A 22563-nucleotide genomic window follows, 5' to 3' on the forward strand; every position below is an offset into this window, starting at 1 on the left:
CCACCACCATCCCTGCACTGACGGGCCCTGTGGGCACAAAGAGGGGCTCCCTCGAACCTGAACCTCCACCCCCCCGCCGCAGCCACTGCGCCTCCCTAGCCCCAAGGCCGCTTCCCCGGCCTCTGGCACAGCAGCGTGACAGCTGGACACCGCTGGAAGGGATTCCTGCGGGTCTTTGCCCCATTGGCGGGAGGTGCTCAGCAAAACAGGGGAGGTCTCCGGGACCTCAGAAGTGCCCTTAGGTTGAAGCCAGAGGGAGCCGTAGCTCCGCTCCTTGGTTGCTACCACTAAACGTTTTCCCACCGGATTGTGGCACTGTTTAGTCAGGGGCGGACTTCGTTTGCCTGTTAAAAGCCATTTCGCTTTAATCCCCAAATTGTCAGGGTCCATTACAAGTAAAGCCGGTAGGGAAACCTAATATGAAATCTAAGAGGTGAAGTGGGGGTGGTCCCCACAGGGAGAAGAGCCTATAAGCCTTTATGATCCTGACTTTCAAAGGAACAAAGTGAAGGCACTGAGTAACCAACACCAACAGCAGCGAAGCACCTGAAACATGAAGAAGCGGCACCTTCCCTGACAGCTGGCTTATACCGAGGGCTGGAAAGCCACTGCAAGGCATCCCATAACAAGTAATGAATGAAATGTAGCGTTACTGCCCTCAGCCCAGACACATGACCCCAAGGGCACTGATGGACACAGAATCAGAAAACTGCACGGGGGCAAGGCTGTTGAGAGATGGTATTTATTGATATTCAAACAGTTTCAGATCTCTGGATCGAAGTGCAATGTAACTGATTAGTATAAACATATATACTTAAACTCAATAACTTATTCACTCATAACAGTTTTCTTTGTTAGTAAGAAGACAACTGTGCATATATTTGAAAAGCAGCAAAACCCCTGAAATCCTTAATAGAAATCGCTGATTGAGCACTTATTTTAGGTTCTTTCTAATCCTGGCTCTTTTTCAACCAATATGGGAGCAAAACAAGAAGTAAAACATATGCACACATCACTTTTTTATTCTCTTTTTTGGTACAACAAACCAAGGTGAAATATGTACTTATATTGAAGTTGTCTACTTCAGTTAATGATATCGACCTAAGAAACTTACCCCTACAAATACACACTTCTCCAGAAAGAACATATTTTAATGAAGAAAAACATATTAGTTTAATCTATTACATTAGAATTACAATTCTCTACTCCAGCTACAGAACACTTTACTGTTCCAGCCTGTTTGGATGGTCAGTGCAGGAGACGGTCATTCTGTGCACTGTTTAAAGGGCAGATCAAACAGTCACCAAAAGGTCAAAACTACCTCACCTATTAGTTCTATACATATGACAAATTGTACACCAACAGTCTGTTTTGAATATTAGTGACTGTGCAATCTTTTATGATATTCCATACTTTATTCTGCGAATCAGAGCTGTCATAATAAACAGTAAGAATACAGAGCTCAGAAGCAAGTGACAATTTGCAATTTTAAATTACTGTGCTTTGAAGATGGGTGTTCATAGATTAAAATGACAGAAGGAACCACTGTGTCCCACTTGTTCAGGGATGGGTAAATAAAGACTGCTTTAGTCAGCTTCCTGCTCATCTAGCTCTCTGCTCTGGACACCAGGGCTAGGACTACACTACAGTGGTCTTTCCAAATGATCACAACCACACACAAAAAAGCGGATTGAAAAATTGACCCGCTCTTTCGATAGCAGCCATGCCCTGGCTACTCTTCCAAAAGAGCAGGCTAGGAAACACCAGGGATTGAAAAACCCGGTGCCATGGAGGGGTATTCTTTCAAAAAAAGAAGGGCCCCCGGGGCATCTACAAAAGGCTTCCTTCCTCATCCAGGAGTACAAGAGGGCCACTGGAAAAAGTGCTGTGTTCTTCCAATTTCATATAGAAAGAGCGCATTTTGTGTGTATGCGCACTGTGGCATTTTCAAAAGAGCCACGACTTTTTCGAAAAAAACTCGCTAGGGTAGCTGTAACCCAGGGAAGGAGGAGAAGGCTTCATGTGCTGTTCCTACCCTCTTGCAAAATCTTTCAGCCTGTTTCCCACCAATAGGTGCTGAGAGATTTTTGCTGAGAGGATGGGGGCGGCATGCAAAGTCTCCCCCTCACTTCAGCATCTGGAGCAAAGAGCCACATGGAGCAAGCAGCATTTTTGAGCTGTCTGGGGCCAAGACAGGCTCTTTGCCTACTGCAGGGCCCAGCTGGGCTGCTGGCTGGGAGATGCCCAGGTAAGTCTCCCAGCCAGAGCCTAATTCTGGCACTCCAGACCCTCCCTTTTCCCAATCCTCTGCCCCCCACTCCTGCACCCATAACCCACATAACCCTAACCCTCTTCCCCTCCCCCTGCACCCATCCCCTATCCCAGACCCTGCACCCCATCCCCTTCCCCAGATCAAAACCCCCTCCTGCCCTAGATCACAGCCCAAACTCCTGCTCCCCAGTCCTCTGCCCTGGGTCACAACCCCCTTTTGTCCTAGGTCACAACCCAAATCCCTGCACCCCCTCCTGCATCCCAGGTCAGAACCACCTCCTTCCCCCAAACTCCCTCCAAGATCCACTGCCTGCTTCACCCCAATCTCTTACCCCAGCCTCCTTACTGCACCCAACCTCCATCCCAGACCCTGCAACTACTCCATTAATTTCATGGAAGAGTACAGCCCCTGACCACTTTCCAAATTCTTGGAGTGGCCCCCCAGCAAAAATTATTGTCAACCCCTGAACTAATCTATGCTCCTGTATAAACACAGGCCACAGAACATCTGTGAATTAATTCCTATTTGAACTACAGTGCTGTAGGTTATCGGCTAGAGCAGGTCTGAACAACTCCCAGCTTTGTGGAATGGACTCAACTCTATTGTATATGGACTTCACAACATTAGGAGGGTGACTTCATGGCCAAATGTCTAGAGATAAACAAATCTCCAGGGAGTTTCATATTAATTCCTGTTTTCCCTGCCCTCCTGCCAAGAAAAGGGTTGGAAAAGTAAAGCTCTGTCTGTATCAAAAACTGCACCAATTTAAGAATGTGCATTTAAATAAAACCAGTGTAAACACATTTGCTTTGACTAGTTTAAAGCAGAAACTGGTTTGAACTACACTGAAATAAGCATTTCAAAAGAACAGTATGCACATAGGAATATCCACTGATTTAAACTAAATTAAACAATGCAACACGTTTGTGCAAATATCAGACTTCAGGTAGGATAGGCTGGTTACTTATGGACCCAGACCTATTTTCATGTTACAGGTAATTTCATAAGGACCCAATGCAAAGCTGAACAATTCCAGTTTGTCTCATCTGAGAATGCCACTTTCAGAGACAGAGAGGGCAGTTATCAGTGCCATCATACCAGCCTCATGTCTAAAAAAATGTGTTGTCCAAAAACTGTTCAATAAAGACTTGCATTAAAGAAATATAATTAAAATTAAAACAAAAAGTAAAGCCTCATGTCTCTCCTGGTGACAATGAAATAATCTGTTGGACAATCCAGTTCACAAATTGATTTTGTCCTAATATAGGGTCAGCATCAAAGACAGGCCTCACTTGCACTTTCCAAACCCTCAAATCTGAGGAGCAGCTCACAAGACAAAGAATGTAATGATCTGGTTAGTTGAATGTTTCTTGTTGTTTTAGAACAGGGGTGTCCAACCAGCGGCTCTCGAGCAGCATGCGGCTCTCGGAGCCTTTAAATGCAGCCCCTCAGAGCCAGGAATGCTGTGCCTGCTCCACGTGCAGGCCCCACCGCTTGGCTGGTAAAGCGCGTGGCAACAGTGTGGTAGTGGCAGTTCCTCCTTAGAGCCACACGCTAGGAGTGCTGCCCTCCTGCTTTGCACATATGCCCCACTGCTTGGTGGGAAAAGTGTGTGGTGGCAGCAGCTCCAGTGAATTGCCAGCACTTATTTACAGCGGGGAGGCTAGGGGTGCCTGGCTCAGAGAGAGGGCATTTATTTAGAGTGGGCGGTGGGAGGGGCCTGGGAATGCCTGGCTCTGGGGGAGGGGGAGGGCACTGAGTCACATATTATGTATTTATTTTTATATACCCATATAATATATCTATCTATTTATAGCTATAGATGTAAAATATAAATAAATATATAATATGTGGCTCTTTGCACTCTATCCTCCGCTATTTTGACTCTTCATTTTTAACTGGTTGGCCCCTCCATTTTAGAATGACGATAATCCCCTAACTAGGCTTTTTTACATCATCATTCAGAGTAACCAAGCTACTGAAATTTACAAGAAGCCTGATCTCAGAGACTGTCTAATAAAATATTTAACAAGTAGGAAATATTATTCCAAGTACTGGGAGGTCATTTGCAAAATGTGTTTGTAATTATTTAGTCTTCATTCTACATGAAGAAATAAATGCTATTTTCATAGAGCTTTTCAAGTTAGGTCTGGAGTGTTAAAATGGGGTTATAGCAAAGGAATAGCGATTACATCTAAGGGATTCTGACACATTACCTAGGGAAAATATTATGAAAATAAAATGCCACTTGGTGCAATCCAGTGTATTGCAATAGCAAAAGCAAACAAACAAAACCCAACCACAGATCAAAGTTTTCTATAATGGGGATGATTCAGTGGTGTCTGGAGGGCAATGAACTCCGAGGGAAGAAAAGAAACCTCTTTCCATTTCCTGCCTCAACAACATGAACACCACATGATTCAGTTCTGGAACCAACTTTGCCTCTGTTGTACAGTTGTCAGTACTGTGCTGCTCTCAGCTAACAGGCAACCACTACCAATGGATCAAAAGCATTCACTTTTTAGTCTTTCAGCTTTCATATGAATGAACAGTGAATGCTTAATCTGGTACAGAACTGGGTGAGATACAATCTGAAGTGAGAAAAGACCCAACATGCAAACTCAGAAAATGTACCACACCTTCAAAAACATTCAATATTAAAAATATTTCTAAATAAACTAAATGCAATTAGACAATATAGTAAACAAAATATTTAAATTACTGAAATACTTAGCCTTTTTACAAGTTTACTTTTAATACCAAGATAGTTGTATACACACTTACAAAATCACTCCCATAGCATAATGATTAAGGCTGTATGGATTTGGCATGGCCATGATTTCTATGAGCAAAAGTGACATTTTTAGGATACTGTAATAACATCATGAGGCCAGATCCACAGCAGGTATAAATCAGCTTATCTTCATTGAACTTTATTGAGTTGCACTGATTTAGAACAGTTGACGGTCTGGCCCATGGTCCTTTTCCATTCTAGTCTACTACTGAGCAAGACTTTCTTCAATTACCTATAAGTTATTATTAACACATTTGATTATTAGGTGGGGTTTTCTATTGTCCTTTTAATACGGTTTTATACAACTGATGACAGATGTTTAACACTTTTCTAATGGAAAAGAAATGCAAGCAATTTAAATACTGCCTACCTTCTTGTGGTTTTTTTTTGTTTTGTTTTTTAAACTTTCACCCTAATATTTTGAATTTTCCTTTATTTGTCTGTGATAGAGGCCTGGTTTTCTCCATTTTTGCCTTTAGAACCAGATTTAATAGTGACATATAAATAATACAACATAACTAGTTGACACAGTAATTAGTTTATTACCTTCTTACGTCCTGTTAAGGTCATAAGAGAAAAGAATATGGGTGAAATTCTGGCCCCCTCAAATTCCATGTGAGTTTTGTCACTGGCTTTAAGAGGGTCAAGATTCCACATATGATATTCTCAGCATAGTCCACAAGTGGACAAAACTACAGTGCAAACTGGAACGATTCATTTACATTTCCTATTACTGATAGGTTAGCAAATGGAGAGCAGTGATAGAACAGATTAGCGTACGGAGGCACTGCCAGAGACTTCTGATGACGGTTACAAAGTACCTACACATCATTCATAGCTATAACTACTAGTCTCAAAGTCTCAATTTTATCAGCATAAAACAATTCACAAACTCTTCAGAAAATAAAGGAAAACATACATTTCTGAATATAAAAGTACCTAAACACATTGCTGAATATAAAAGTACCTGTCCACAAAGAGATTACACAAAATGCCAAATATATATTTCTGTAGGCTACGCAGAGAATTACCAGGCCTTGGTTGAGGTTCTTTGCAGGGAGCTGGATACAGCTCTCTAACTGGCCTATCTGGCAGCTGCTCTGATGCCAACCAAGCTAGTGTATGGCTGTCCTAATCAGTACCAGCTGGTAATGGTTCCCAAAGGAAGCTGAAGATAGAGGGAATACAGTGCATATCAGACATGCCCCTTTTCTGCCTCAAATATACTCCTTCCACCCAGAGCTGTACAAAATGGCAGTGCAAGAGAAAACTAAACTGACCCAGGGCCTGCTGGGAACTCCCACGCACTTGTGGCATCTCCAACAAAGATGCAAAGACCAGATTCCATTACCTTTGCTGCACCAAACAAGGGAGAATGGGTGAGCAAATCTGGTTCTTAGTGGGTTCTCTTTTTCAAAACAATCCATGTGACAAGAGCTCCATTTTGTAATTACTTCAGTGCTTGTCAACTGTTGGGTGATAGTCATGGAGAGAATCTGGGGTTAGAAAACCTTCATCTTTCTCTCATTGACTGCAGAATATCCTGAAATATTCAGATCAATATTGATCATCAGTCACCATGCAGTGGTGCTTGTGTTACTGCAGCTATTTACTACCCTATCTAGAGGGGAAAAGTGACTTCAGCTACCAAAATCTGAAAGTTGTTAGTAAATGGTGATTTTTTTTTTAAATAGACGAGCACAAGTTATCTGACTGTTCTCTATGCCTAAGGGATATGCTGTGCAAAATCACAATGCAGACTGAAGGTGATGGATTTGAGCAGTTAAGGTTCAACAATATGATCCCTCTTCATTAACAAGCATTCTAAAGAAGGACAGAGAAGAGAATGGGGTGGAAAGGTAGTTTCCATGTTGGCAGAGTGGTTGTCTGGTTATCACACACTAAAAGTATTATTTTGTATTTTACTGCTTAATTATAATTTATTTCCTGTAAAATAACTCTTTATCCATTTTACTAACTAGTTACGGAATACTATTAATCACAGACAAAACTCTGTGTCTGGTAATACTCATAACATTCACTTATCCATGCCTTACAGGTAAGTTCATGAAAGACAGTTGTGACTGACACTTTATTTTGCAGTCTCTTGAACATGACTCAAGAAGCCAGTATTTTTTTAGCATGCCTGTTTGCATTCCAAGTTTTTAAAAAGAATGAACCCAATAATCATTATTCTATTAAAGACTTTAAATCTGGAACATTTTTTATCTGGAAATCCAGTAACATCTGTCCAAATGCCTTGCCCTGTAGGGAGAACAAAACAGAAAACAAACTACATTGTACTGAAACAAGTATCTAACAATAACATACATATTTAAATATATAATCTTTGCAAAAATATTTTTAAATTAAAAAAGTTGTTTGAAACAAACAGGCTATAATACTTCTATATTACATAACATCCCTAAACTTTGGTGTATTCAAAGTCTGGATCAGAATGTCACAGGCTAAGCTAACACCCAATTATATAATCTTACTACCAGACTTTGGATCATTTTCTTAAGCCTTGAATTGCAAATCCACATGGTTTTTCTCTCTTTTATTTGTTTGACTTTGCTATTCACACAAGTCTTTCCTAAATCATTTTTAACTCTTAATTAAAATGTGCAGCCATTTAAACTTCAGGAGGTAGAGCTAAGCTTTGAGTTTTAAAATCCTGCAAATCCATCAATTAAAAGTGTGGCGTATCAGAGTTCAGTGATCTCAGTCTGTTTTGCTTTATAGTGTTTTTTTATTTAGCACTCAATGCTGACTCCTTATTCATACTCAATTGTATTTTATTCTGTAATCAGTCCAGTTGATTTCAGTAAGACTACAGTAAACCCTCGAGATTTAACAGACCCCGATTTAATGGACTTTGGAAATAAGAGACGCTGTTCATCAGCCCCCGTCCCCCCCCCAAATAAATGCTGGTGACTCACCAGAGCCATAGCTGTCACCACCGCTGGGGCTGCCAGGCCAGCGGAACCGCCACACTCCCCTCTCACCACAGGTGGACCACATGCATGGGCAGGCAGCATGCGGTGACATGTTGCCTGTTAGACTGCATGGCAGGTGCCCAGAGAGGACACCTTGTGGGTGTCCTGCCACCTGGAGCCCTAGGCACAGGCTCCAGGGAAGAGGAAGTTATTCACCTTGTACAGTAACAATGGTTCTTCGAGATGTGTGTCTCCGTGGGTGCTCCACTCTGGGTGTTGGTGCGTCCTTGCACTGGTGCACGGAGATTCTTCCATAGCTGTGGTTTCCCGTGCTGCACATGCGCAGAAGCGCCTCCTCATGCTCTCTGGCATGCACACAGCACGGGCCCCTCTGTTTCTTCTCTACCTGACAATTAGAGCAGGACGCTCTAAAGCAGGGGAAGGAGGAAGGGAAGTGGAGCACCCACAGAGACACACATCTCAAAGAACTATCATTACTCACAAGGTTCCTCTTCTTCTTCGAGTACTGTCCCCATGGCTGCTCCACTTTGGGTGACTATAAAGCACTAGTTGCAGAATGGAGGTGGGTTTGGAGCTCAGCCACTACCACAGTAGACAAGACAACTTGGCCCATTTGGATAGAAGATCTGATGGTAGACGCGAGAGCGTAGTGCAGAGCAAATGTGTTACTGGAAGTCCGCCTTACAAACACTTGCGAGAGATATGCTCTTGAGAAAGGCAGTAGTGCAAGACAGAACCTGGGTTGAATGGGCCGTGACAGAACCTAGCAGCTCTCTACGGTGAAGTGCATAAGTGTGGATATAGGAGGAAATCCACTTTGAAAGTCTCTGGCCATTCTGCAAAGAGTAGGAAAAGCCGGAAAGACTTGCAACACAGCTTTGTACGGTTGATGCAGAAGGCTAATGCCTGACAGACACCCAACATATACCATGCTATGTGCGCTGGGTCAAAATGCAGCTTCAGAAAAAATGCACGTAAGTGGATCTCATCATTAATGTGAAATGGCAAGGAGACCTTGGGATGAGGCCGCAAACTAACTCTGTTTTTGGTAAGAACAGTGCAGGGAGGCTCTGCCATTAGGGTGGCCAGCTCCCTGACATGCCTGACCAGTGCGATCACCACAAGATACAAGGCCTTCATAGACAGGTGAAACCAGGAGCATGTTGCCAAGGGCTTGAAGAGTGGTGTCCTAAGGCAGTGAAGCACATGGTTAAAGTCCCCTTTTGGGAACTGGGGTGCGGACTAACGGGAAAGTATTTTGAAGGCCTGTTAAAAAGTGTTTGGTAATAGACTGGGCCTGGAATAAAGGCCCCTCTTCAAATTGGTGAAATGCCGCTATGGCCGCAGCGTGCACCCAAACCGAGCTGAGGCTAAGGCCTGACTCATGCAGGTGCAGAAGGCAGTCCCAAAGCACAAGCAAGGCTGTGGTACGAGGAGGTATAGAGTAGTGGGAATCCATCCAATGAGAAAACCGCCACCACTTATAAAGGTAAGACTTGTGCATCGATTCCCATCTGCTGTTGATGAGGATGTTCCTTACTCCCTCAGAGCATGTGGTTTTGGCACTGTGGAGCCTTGAAGGAGCCATGCGTGGACGTGAAGATTGAGGGGATCAGGATGCAGAGTGCAGCTGAAGTCCCGAGACAGAAGGTTGCAGTGAGGAGGAAATGGATAAGGAGCCACTACTGACATCTGAAAGACGTAAGGGTATCAGGTTTGTTTGGGCCAGGCTAGGGCTACTAGAATAATGAGAGCTTGGTCTTGCCTGATCTTGAGTAGCACCTCATGGAGAAGCGGAATGGGAAGAAAAGGGTACAGAAGAGGCGCGTTCCATGTGATGGTAAAGGCATCCCCAAGGGAGTGCCTCTGAGTTCAGCTCTGGATCAGAACCAATGGCATTTTCTGTTGTTTCTGGTGGTGAATGGGTCTACGTGAAGGTAATCCTACAGCTGAAACACCAGGTCAAGGGCTGCCTTATTGATTTCCCATTCATGATGATCTGCGAATGTGCAACTGAGGCCATTGGCTTGTAGTAGTCCAGGGTCCAGTAGTACACAGCTACAGGATTGATCTGGTGTCAGATGCACCACATCCACAGCCTTATGGCTACCGTGTTGAGAGATGGTGAACAAACTCCCCCTTGACAGTTGATGTAATACATGCAGGTGGTATTGTTGATAAGAATATTGACCGGTTTGCTGGGCATGAGTCGCTGGAAATATGTGCAGGCGTAGTGGACCATTCAAAGTTCCAACAGACGGATGTGGAATGTTTGATGAATGACCACCTGCTCTGTACCATGTGGTGACCAAAGTGCACGCCCCAGCCAAAGAGAGAGGCATCTGTGACTGACAGCAACAGTTGGTGAAATGGAACGAAGGTGAGAACATTGCCCAGACACGTCCACCACTTACAGAAGTGAGAACCTATGGAGGGATAGCCACCAACTTGGAAAGTGGGTCCCTGACTGGGGTATAGCATGAGGCCAGCCATGTCTGAAGGCAGCGCATGTAAAGCCTGGCTAGCATGACCACGTGAGTGGTGGCGCCTATATGGCCCAGTAATGCTAGTCTGCTGCATACCACAGTGGTAGGAGAAAGGCACGCTGCTTGAATGAGGTTACACAGAGTGCAAAATCTTTGAATGGGCAGGGTAGCCATGGCTGTGATGGTGTCTATAGCTACCGCTACGCTGTGAGATAAATTTAACTTTATTAATACTAGTTTTGTAATTCTGGAATTTGTAAGTTTGAATTTGACCATTCTCACCTCCCACATGCTCCTCACAAAGTCAACTTATTGCTGCCACACTCAAATTGGCAAACATCAACTGCTGCAGTAGCGCATTGTGGGAACCTATCTCATAGTTCCCTCATCCCTGTAGCATTCTGGGTATGCTTGCTGGTCTTTGACATCATATTCCCACATTGCATTGCCCTCATTCCCCTCCCGTCCTAAGCAAACATCCATTTTTCCTGCTGAAAGGAAGAAAAACTAGGGCATCCAAACAGATGGCAAAAAGTTTACAGAAATGTCTGCCTTCTGTAGCTGAATTCTCAACTGGCCATCCAGAGTGCACCCCTCCCATGATTGCATCCGATCCCTGAAAATAATACAGGGACCCTGACTGTATTCGCAAAGTTGGGAAAAAAAAGGAGAGAAAAGTCTAGGAAAAAAGATTTTTTACTTTATTGAAAATAATACAGGGACCCTGACAAGCTTTAAGAAAGAGAAGATAGGGAAGTTTTTCAGAAAAGATTGTTGTTGAGGGGAGAGTCTTTGGCTTTCTGCTGCACTATAAAGCTTCTTTGCAACGACTGTGCTCTCAACTGGCCATCCACTGAGTGTCCTGCCTCCCATCACTGCATGTGATCCCTGAAAATAATACATGGGCTGAGACTGTGTTCTTAAAGTTAGAAGAAAGAGGATGGAAAAGTCTAGGAAAAAAGATTTTTTGACTTTCCCCTTCACTACACAGATATTGCCAACACGGGTGATGGCAGTGAAATATCATACACTGAACTTCTAACGCAAACAGGTATCTCAACTAGTCCCCAGCCTCTGTGCTTCTGAGGGGGTCAAAGCATGAAGAGAGATAGGGGATGCCAGGAAAAAGATTTTATAACTGAAATAAAGGTGTCTGCTCTGGACAGCAAGTGCCTGAAAATATTTTTGGCAAGGTGTGGAGGGGTGCTGTGGTCTGTGGCTGCAGAGCCGCTTGGAATGCTGAAGTAGCTGAAGTAGTCCCCCCAACTATCTTAGCCACCGGGGAAGACTTGACTCCGGCAACTGCAAACCCCAGTGGTTCCACGCTATGGGTGTCGGGGGGGTTACTGGGGGCCAGTTGAGGTGGTCCTCCCCAAGTATCTTAGCCGCCGGGGGAGACTTCCCCCCAGCGGCAGCAAACCCCCCATTATCTTAGCTGCCGGGAAGACATCACCCCAGTGACTGCAAGCCCCAGTGGTTCCATGCTATGAGTGTGGGGGGCAGTTGACGTGGTCCTCTGTGAGTATCTTAGCCACTGGGGGAGGCTTCCCCCCAGCAGCAGCAAGGCCCCGAATATCTTTCCTGCTTTTGGAGCCCTAAAAGCGTGCAATCAATGACACAGTGCTGCAGCACATCCTTCTGTTGGGTCAGGGGCTACCCACGTGATGTGGTTGAGTGCAGGAAAGACCCAGACTGTGTGGCAACTGTGGGGAAGGAAAGGGGGTTCGCGCACAAACATAAACCACTAAGAAGATGTTTCTCAGTGTCCTATGCAAACACGACTCCCACAACAACCTTGTTGCTATGTGGTGCAGTGGGGCAGCGGCTGGCGCTAGGCAGTGCAGAAAAAAATAAGAGTAAAGACAGCAGCACAAAGTCCCTGTAGGAGCTATCTGTAATGGGTAGATGCACTCACAGCACTAATAGCAAAGAAAGAAAGACATTTTTCAGGCTCTCATACAAACATTACCCCACAGCCACAGGCTTGCTGCTCCCGCTTTGAAATTCACTGTCTTCCTGTTACGTAATTAACTGGAGAGCAGCGGCCAGAGTGGAGCACTGAGGGGCATTGTGGGTTACATACGGGACACCTTTGGAGGCTAATAAATTTGATTTTAAGACGTGGCACTTCCACACTGGCCTTTAATCGAACTTCTGAATTCAAGCTTGACACTATACCTGTCAGGTAACTGCGATACTGTAATATCAGTATTAGTGCTCCCTAAATTGAGCTAATGGTATTTACAGTGAAGACAGTCATATGGTAATATCGAGCTAACTGCCTTATATTCAAATTTATATCTTAGTGTAGACATAGCCATAGTGTGCACCTATGAATTCCAGAGCTGGAGTAGGATGGATTGTAGACTTCACATAGTTAATATGGAAGCCCAGACTGAGTAGGAGGCGTATGGTGATGTCCACCATGTACTGCGCTTCGGGAAGCAACAGTCCCTTTATCAGGCCGTCATCCAGGTAAGGAAACTGCTGTCCAGATCTGGAATCTCAGGAAGTGTGCTGCTTACCAGGAACTAGAAGCACAGGTGCTGGTTCTCATAGGAGACTTTAATCACCAAGACATTTGTTGGGTGACCAATACAGCAGCACACAGACAATCCAGGAAGTTTTTGGAGAATGTTGGAGATAACTTCTTGGTACAAGTGCTAAAGGAACTGAGCAGGAGCCATGCGCAGCTTGACCTGCTGCTCACAAACAGGGAAGAAATAGTAGGGGAAATAAAAGTGGGTGACAACCTGGGCTGCAGCAGTCATGAGATGGTAGATTTCAGGATTCTGAAAAAAGGAAGAATGGTGAGCAGTAAAATATAGACCTTTGATTTCAAAAGAGCAGACTTCAACTTCCTGAGAGAAATGATGGGCAGGATCCCTTGGGAAATAAAGATGAAGGAGACAGGAGTTCAGGAGAACTGGCAGTATTTTAAAGAGGTCTTATGGAAAGCACAGGAACAAACCACCCCAATGCGCGGTAAAAAAAAGCAAATATGGTAGGCAACCAGCTTGGCTTACAAGGGAAATCCTTGGCAAGCACAAACTCAAAAAGGATACACATAAGAAGTGGATACTTGGACAGCTGACCAAGAAGGAGTATAACTATATTGCTGGAGAATGCTGGGGGGTAATCAGGAAAGCAAAATCACAATTGGAACTGCAGCTAGCAAGGAATGTGAAGGGCAACAAGGAAGGCTTCTACAGGTATGTTAACAATAAGAGGATTATCAGCGAGGGTGTGGGGCCATTATTGGATGAGGGAGGTAACCTGGTAACAGATGATGTGGGAGAGGCTGAAGTACTCAATGCTTTTTCTGCCTCAGTCTTCACGGACAAGGTCAACTCCCCAACTATGGCACTAAGCAATGCAGTATGGGAAGGATGCGGGCAGCCCTCAGTGGGGAAAGTACGCATTAAGAACTATTTAGAAAAGCTAGACACACACAAATCCATGGCTCCAGATTTAATGCATCCAAGGATACTGAGAGAATTGGCAGATGTCATTGCAGAGCCTTTGACTATTTTCTTTGAAAATTCGTTGAGATTGGGAGAGGTCCCGGATGATAAGACAAAGGCAAATATTGTGCCCATCTTTAAAAAAGAAAAAAAGGACAATCCAGGGAATATAGACCAGTCAGCCTCACCTCAGTCCCCAGAAAAATCATGGAGGGAATCCTCAAGGAATCCATTTTGGAGCACTTGTAAGAGAGGAAAGTAATCAAGAGTAGTCAACATGGGTTCACCAAGGGCAAGTCGCGCCTGACCAATCTGATGAGCTTCTATGATGAGGTAACTGACTCCGGCTACGTCTACACATGCACACTACATCGAAATAGCTTATTTCGATGTAGCAACATCGAAATAGGCTATTTCGATGAATAACGTCTACACGTCCTCCAGGGCTGGCAACGTCGATGTTCAACTTCGATGTTGCGCGGCACCACATCGAAATAGGCGCTGCGAGGGTACGTCTACACGCCAAAGTAGCACACATCGAAATAAGGGTGCCAGGCACAGCTGCAGACACAGTCACAGGGCGGACTCAACAGCAAGCCGCTCCCTTAAAGGGCCCCTCCCAGACACAGTTGCACTAAATGACACAAGATACACAGAGCCGACAACTGGTTGCAGACCCTGTGCCTGCAGCATGGATCCCCAGCTGCCGCAGCAGCAGCCAGAAGCCCTGGGCTAAGGGCTGCTGCCCATGGTGACCATAGAGCCCCGCAGGGGCTGGAAAGAGAGCATCTCTCAACCCCCCAGCTGATGGCCGCCATGGAGGACCCGGCAATTTCGATGTTGTGGGACGCGGATCGTCTACACGGTCCCTACTTCGACGTTGAACATCGAAGTAGGGCGCTATTCCGATCCCCTCATGAGGTTAGCGACTTCGACATCTCGCTGCCTAACGTCGAAGTTAACTTCGAAATAGCACCCGACGCGTGTAGCCGTGACGGGCGCTATTTCGAAGTTAGTGCCGCTACTTCGAAGTAGCGTGCACATGTAGACACAGCTTCCGTGGACAAGAGGAAGTCAATGGATGTGATATACCTTGACTTTAGCAAAGCTTTTGATAGTCTCCCGCAACATCCTTGCCCATAAATTAAGGAAATATGGATTGGATAAATGTACTGTAACATGGATAGAAAACTGGCTTAAGGTTCAACAAGGACAAGTGCAGAGTCCTGCACTTGGTACAGAAGCATCCCAAGCATTGTTACAGGCTGGGGATTGACTGGCTAAGTAGCAGTGCAGCTGAAAAGGAGCTGGGGATTACAATGGATGAGAGGCTAGATATGTGTCAACAGTGTGCCCTTGTAGCCAAGAAGGCTATTGGCATATTGGGGTGCATTAGGAGAAGCATTTCTAGCAGATCTAGAGAAGTTATTGTTCCCCTCTACTGCCTACTGGTGAGGCCACATCTGGAGTACTAAGTCCAGTCCTGGGCCCCGCAGTACAGAAGGATGTGGACACGCTGGAGAGGGTTCAGCGGAGGGAAACAAAAATGATCACGGGGCTGGAGCACATGACCTGTGAGGAGAGGCTGAGAGACTTAGGCTCATTTAGTTTGCAGAAGAGAAGACTGAAGAGCGATTTGATAGCAGTCTTCAACTTTCTGAAAGGGGGCCCTAAAGAGGATGGTGAGAGACTGTTCTCAGTGGTGACAGATGGCAGAACAAGGAGCAATGGTCTAAAGTTACAGAGGGAGAGGTGTATTTTGGATCTTAGGAAAAACTATTTCACCAGGAGGGTGGTGAAGGACTGGAATGCGTTACCAAGAGAGGTGGTAGATTCTCCACCCCTAGAGGCTTTTAAGTCCCAGCTTGACATAGTTATGGCTGGGATGATTTAGTTGGGGTTGACCCAGTTTTAGGCAGGGGGCTGGACTAGATGACCTCCTGAGGTCCCTTCCAGCCCTAGAATTCTATGATTATATGAAAAGGAGGACTCTTTGACAACAAAGATGAGCAGCCACCACCACGAGTTTTGGAAAACACTCACGGTGCTGTGGAAAGGCCGAATGGGAGGACCTGATTTTGGAGTGGGATTGCCCCATCACGAAACAGAGGAAACGTCTGAGACCTGGATGGATGGTGATATGGAAATATGCATCTTGCAGGTTGAAGACTTAGAGCCAGTCACTCTTCTCCAGAGCCTGGATAATGGTATCAAGAGTCACCATCCTGAAACATCTGTAAAGGTTGTACTCGTTGAGTCACTTGAAGTCTGAAATTGGTCTCTGTTCTCCACTTTCCTTCTGAGTGAGGAAGTAGGTGGAATAGAACCCCCGCCCTGGAATTCCTCAGGGATATTCTCAACAACCCCCAAATTGAGGAGATTTTAGGCCTCGTGGTTGAGGAAATTCTCACGATAAGGGGCCCTGAAGAGAGACAGGGTAGGGGCATGGCTAGGGGGTGAAGGGGATGGAGTATCTTTTTGCCACCAGTTCTAAGACCCATCTGTCTGTGGTGACGGCCTCCCACTGATACAGAAAGGGTGAAGGCAGTGACGGAACGACTGTGTGGTCCTCGACCACACTCTCAAAACTGATGTTTTGAGGGTTTGAGAGCGGGGCATTGCGGGTTGTTGGTTCTAATGTTGCCTGCCCGAATGACAGCGCTGCAGCCCATGTCTCTGTTGTTGGAATCGGAGTTGCTGCTGGGGCTGTTGGTACTGATCCCAAGGACACTGGAATGGGAAGTACCGAGCCCATTTGGCCAGGGGTGTGTACATCCCTAAGGTGTGCAAGGTCATCCTAAAGTCTTTCATGGAGTGAAGGATATTGTTAGTATTTTTGGCAAAAAGATGCTGGTGGTCGAATGGGAAATCCTCAACTTTATGTTGAAGCTTTTTTGGCACCCCAGAGGACATAAGCCAGGAGGTACAGTGCACGACTACCACTGAGGTAATGATGGGTGCCCACCATGTCAGCTATATCCATGGCCGACTGCACAGCCTTGCTGGCAATGGTATGGCTCTCCTTAATGGTTCTAGACAGTGTCTGGCACTGGTGTTCCAGTAGTCCCAGGACAAGTTCCTGCTGCTCAGAACAGTTCTGGAAGTCATAATCCACCAGCATGGCCATATAATTGGTGCCATAGGAATACACTTTCCGGCCCATAATGTCCCATTTTTTACTGTGTTTGTCTCAAGGTGTGGATCTAAAGGACTTTGTTTTGTTACAAGCCATGTCCACTGCTAGGGAGTTGGGAGATAGGTGGGTGAACAAGAACACAGCATCCTTGGGTGCAACAAAATATTTCTTGTCAGAACATTTGGGGATGATGGATGCTGGGGTTTGCCACAGGATTGTCGCCAGGTCCATGATGGCCTCATCCATAGGCAACCCTAGAGGATGGCGGGAATTGTACCGTACATAGTAGTCTATCCTGTTTCACCAGGACATCCTGAGTGTCCTTGTCCAAGAACTTTGCCGCACAGCAGAAAAGGTCCTGGAAAGACCAGACTTTGTTGGTGGAAGGGGGTGACATAGAAAGCACAGCATCATCCGGTGACAAGGAAGACGGACATAAAGGGGAAGCTCCTTTCCCTTCAAAAATTGACCTGCTGGTGCCAGGGTGCATTGATGGAGGAAACTGCATCATGGATGGTCATGGTGAGGTTAAAAACAGTTCCGACACAGGAGATGGTGCTGACTGGGTGCACGGGTGATGTGTCTGTTCATGCCATGAGGATCACTGTTGCTCTGGCTGGGCATAATGGTGGATGGAGGAGAAGGCAGCAGATGATACTTCATGGTGGCCAGAACCAGTGAGGCACCCTGCCAGGGATGCACTGGGCTATAATGTTGTGAGGAAAATACACTGGCACCATCAGATCTGGCATCCGGTGTTGGAGGTCTGGCCTCAGATGCAAATGATGATGCTGAATGGTGGAACAGGGCGTGAAGCCAGCAGCCATGGTGATGATCGGTGCCAATGAGGCTGTGCCATCACAGGTTGTTGACTGGTTGGTACCAGCATCGATGCCAGGTCCCTCAGTTCTGGTTGTTGCACTGCGGAGGGCAAGGATGATGCTCCATGCTTATGGCGGTGCTGTGCCACCTCCCCGGTGTTTGAGAGTGGGGAGGGGTACCCATCCTGAACTGGCGTGAAGAGCTCGGTTGTGGAGAGTGCGAGAGGTGCCATTTTCTGGTGGGCACGGCGGAAAGTGCAGATGCGGGAGTGGTCCACTTTACTTTGGCTGATGGCGGGCTTGCCAGTGCTGAGCATGCCACTGAAGTCAATGCCATGTGTTTGCGTTTTGGCACGGAATGCACGTGTTTAATCAGTGCTGGCAGGGATGGTGCTGGGGAGCCTGGAATGGTTCTCCCTTCTGGTGTGGCCTGTACAGAAGGCATTGGAGGCCAGGAATGGGCAGGAGAGGGACCCGGTACAGCAACGGAAGACCCTTTGGAGGCAGGGCAATACTTGGAGTCCTCGCCCTTGGCTGCAGTCTCAACCACTGGCTCATCCGGGGCTGGTGGCTGTAAGGACTTCTCGTACAGGAAAGTCTTAAGCTTGTTAGCCTGGTTCCTGTGGGCTCTCACAGTCAGGCTGGAACAATGAACACAAGACTGTGTTTGGTGGCCTTCTCTAAGGCATTTGATGCAAGATGCATGACCATCCAGGGTGGTCGTGGCATCCTTGCAGGCGGTGCACCACTTGAATCCTGGAGAACCCGGCATAGTGGTGATGCAGTACACTAACTACTAAATAAGAAAAAGTTTTTTTTTTGTTTTTGTTTTTTGTTTTTGTTTATAACAATGTAGAATAGGGTACAAAACTTGGACTAGGGTAATGGCTAAGGAACTAACAGGATAACTAACTATTCTTGGAACTCTTTTGCAGAGGGTAGTGAGGCTCCATCTGCAGCTGAGGATGGTAGAGAAGGAACTGAGGAACCTGTGCCAAGCGCATGCCAGAGAGCATGAGGAGGTGCTTCTGCACATGCATGGTGCAGAAAACCATGGCTGTGGAACAATCTCTGAGCGCTGGTCCAAGGATGCACCGACACTCGGAGTGGAGCACCCATGGGGAGACTACTTGAAGAAGAAACTTAATTTTCATGGGAGTACCCAGCCTTGAGTGGGTGATGAGCAGCTCATGGCAGGCGAGCCCAGAGGCTCTGCTCTGTAAACAGTGCAAAGAGCCCACTGCCGAGCTCTTCTTCCAGAGCCTGCTGCGTTCCTCCCAGGTCTTGGACATAGTGCTCCCTAGTGCACCTTGCAAGGTGCCTCCAGTCCTGCAGATGTGGATTTAACAGACTTTCGGCATTAACAGACACCCCTTCCCCACATTAGTCTGCTAAATCGAGAGTTTACTGTACTTGCAAAGAGAGGTATTTCTCAGCATATGTAAAGATAGCAGAATTCGGCTGGTAACCCTGCATGTGTACTATTTGGACTTTGTGTACACTTTATTGAGCTATTTCTGATCTTAACTGTCACTTATTCTTTGGGATTGGGATGTAGGTTTTGAAAGGGCTTTTCAATGCACCCAAATAACAGGACACTAACACACACACACAACATTGAGCTCATTTCTAGCATGGGGTTATACCTGGAGAAAGATAGTACAAGGGGAGTACAGTGTCAAAACAGTTGATTTGATTAGTTTTGGATGATCTGACTGACTCCTGGCAAAACGTTCTCAATCTCTCTGAGAATGCTGGGTCTCGTTCCTCCTCCTCCTGTTTTTCTTTTGTCAACTTTTTCGAGCATTTGATATGAAAGAAACTTTCCAGACTGAAAGTCATCCTTTGGCTACATATATCTACGCCTATGTAGGGACAGGGTATACAAGAAGAAGGTGGCAAGAGTCTGGGAAAGCAGGTGAGGAATGCAGAGTGAACTTTCTACAAGAGCTGCACAATAGTTTAATGCACATTTGCACTCACCAAGGTACAGGACTCTCACCATATCCATAACTACAGGCCACATCTCTTATGACAGGAGAATGCCAGTGAACATGACAACAGCAAATTATGCTGGGGCAGGTACACTAGTGTATGTCTACATTGCAAATGAAAAACCCGTGGCTGGTCGGGGCAGCTGACTCAGTCTTACAGGGCTCGGGCAAAAGGGCTATTTATTTGAGTGCAGATGTTTGGGCTCAGACTGGAGCTCAGGTCCTAGAACACTGAGGTGGAAAGGTTCCAGAGCTCTGGCTGCTGCCCAAGCCCAAATGTCTGCACTGCAATTAAACAGCCCCTTAGCCTGAGACCCACATACTCAAGTCAGTTGGCATGGGCCAGGTGCGGGCATCTACATGCAGCGTAAACACACCCTAACAGACTTCCTGTGCCTTCTTCTTCCCTTTGCACACCGACACAAGATTATGCAGAGCTACACCCTGGCCAGATTCTCAGCTGGTGTGAACTGATATGACTCCAGAGTCTACAGTGAAGCTACACCAGCTAAATGCTTGATCAAAAACAATGGCATTATATCATTTGGGAATCTGGCCCTATGTGGACCTGAATACACTCAAAACCAAGTTGTCTTGCTCCCCAAAAATGTAACTTCATTTTTATGAGAAGCTATGCTAGAAACACAGCTGACACATAACAAAGCACGGTTACCTTACCATTCATACACCCAGCAAATCCATCATGCTATGCATCACTGTTTAGTTTTCAAACTTGGAAAAATGAATGAGAGCCTATGCAGTTAAAAGATAATTATTACTCCATCCCAGTGTTGATTAAAAGAAGTCTTCGCAAAACCAAAGTTCACGCCTACATACGTACCTGTGGGTCACTCCTTAAGGATGCAATACCACCTCCACCAAGAGAATTTTTCAGAACAAAGTTTAATCCGTGTATTCCTGGCAGTTCATATCTTTAAAGGTAAAATTTAGAATGGTTTGTTTTACAGTAGATTTAGATTAATTTCTAATGAACAGCAGCACTTAGAAATTCAAGATCTGAAGTAATTACTTAAGGACAGTGAAGATGCCCCAATTTTGATTCAAGCACATAAATTAAAACTAAAAAATATCAACAAACTCAACCTTAACAGTAATAAGATAGACTATAAACATGCCTGGTATTTTCTGATTAAGCTGTATAACAAATTTGACTATATCATGGCCCAATATTAATAATAAGGTTGCTTTCTGTTAATTAGATAACATCTGCATCATAAGTTGATGGGCAAATTGTAAAAATTTAGGGCAGGAGCCAATTTAAACTGAGGGACTATAATGTCCAAAGCAGAAAGATTTGAATATTTCACAGTGCTGTTACTGAAACATATCTGCATAATAATTAATCAAATCTCTGCTATTTCTTTGGCTAAGAATGGCTTTCAGCTCATTGAGAATACACATGCTATCAGTTAGTGAAAAATAATTATACTATGATTCTGCAAATAAGTGCATAAAATGGCAACTACAATATAGATGCATGAACAAAAGCACCTGGAAACATTATGGCACATTTGTGGAGATTCAAATGTGGAAATGCTTCTGACACAAAAGGATGTAATTACAGATTACAATGCACATGCAGTTCCACTTCATCAATCAAAATACACTGCCAATAATATTTACCTTACATTGATATATACCATAACTGTGTAAAATCTCAAACCAGCCGAAGAAAAGATTATATATTTGTACAATTTTCATTTTTAGAGCCTGCTTTTAAACAGCAGAGCCCCTCAAAAACAAATTAAAACACTTCAAAGGATATTAAGATTATGGCAGAACTTAATAAAATCAAGAAAATTCACGGTTCTGACTGAACTCCCATAAGTAGGCACAATGGGGTGCCACCTTAATTACTTCCTCTAAAGTGCAGTGCCTAGGTATTTCATTAGAAATAAGGCTTTCCTATGAGTTCCCAGTTAACTTTGGCCATATTATACTTTGCATGTATTTTTGTTTGAATTTATATATCGAGAGAGAGCTCTCGTCCTAATTAGGAGTAAACGGGAGGTGAAGTTATAGCTTTCAAAGGAGATGTTTGTGTAATAGATGTGTGGTAGGATAATATAGCAGAGGTTCATAATAGAAATAACACAGGATTTTGAGTTTCAGTGTGTACAGAAATGTAGTTTCCTTTTTGATTAATTTTATGTAAAATGACTGATGTTTGTTCCTTTACTAGAAATTATGTGACAAGTGTTGTCTTTTTGAACATGGGAGCCTTCATCCACAGGGAAAGAAAATAACCAGGCCCTGAAGAGAGCGAGAGAAGTCAGGAAATGCTCACAGAGCAACTTTGTTCAGCTCCCTCATTCATGAAAGTAAAGATCTCAGAACTGTAACTATTTTTAAATCTTCTTTCCTAAATTTAGCCATAATTCTGAATATAACAATTTACATATACATTTCTGATATTTTCCTTTACTATATATATACATATATATATATGCACAATTAGAAGCATGCAGAATTAAAAGCGAGGCGCAAATGAAGTGCTGACAGGTTCAGAGAATGTATCTGATTAATATTGTAAAAGAGGGTATATAATGAGCTACATAAGACAAAAGGGACAGATTTTAGTCCCTCTAGTTTTTAAGAAAGACTTTATTATTTCC

General features: G+C 44.8%; 1 protein-coding gene across 2 annotated transcripts in view; it reads right to left on the minus strand.

The window, feature by feature from the left end:
- The window catches only part of LOC142012601 (uncharacterized), a 141759-nt gene continuing 119196 nt past the window's right edge, over positions 1-22563 (minus strand). For both annotated transcript variants that reach the window (XM_074993147.1, XM_074993146.1), the window contains 2 exons: positions 20769-20859; positions 1-7331 (listed from right to left, as the gene is read on the minus strand). In XM_074993147.1, coding sequence (XP_074849248.1) covers positions 7257-7331; positions 20769-20859 — 166 coding nt within the window. In that variant the 3' untranslated portion in view covers positions 1-7256. The remainder of the gene's footprint in view (positions 7332-20768; positions 20860-22563) is intronic.

Source organism: Carettochelys insculpta, chromosome 4 (genome assembly GCF_033958435.1).
Source record: "Carettochelys insculpta isolate YL-2023 chromosome 4, ASM3395843v1, whole genome shotgun sequence".
NCBI classification, from domain to species: domain Eukaryota; kingdom Metazoa; phylum Chordata; order Testudines; family Carettochelyidae; genus Carettochelys; species Carettochelys insculpta.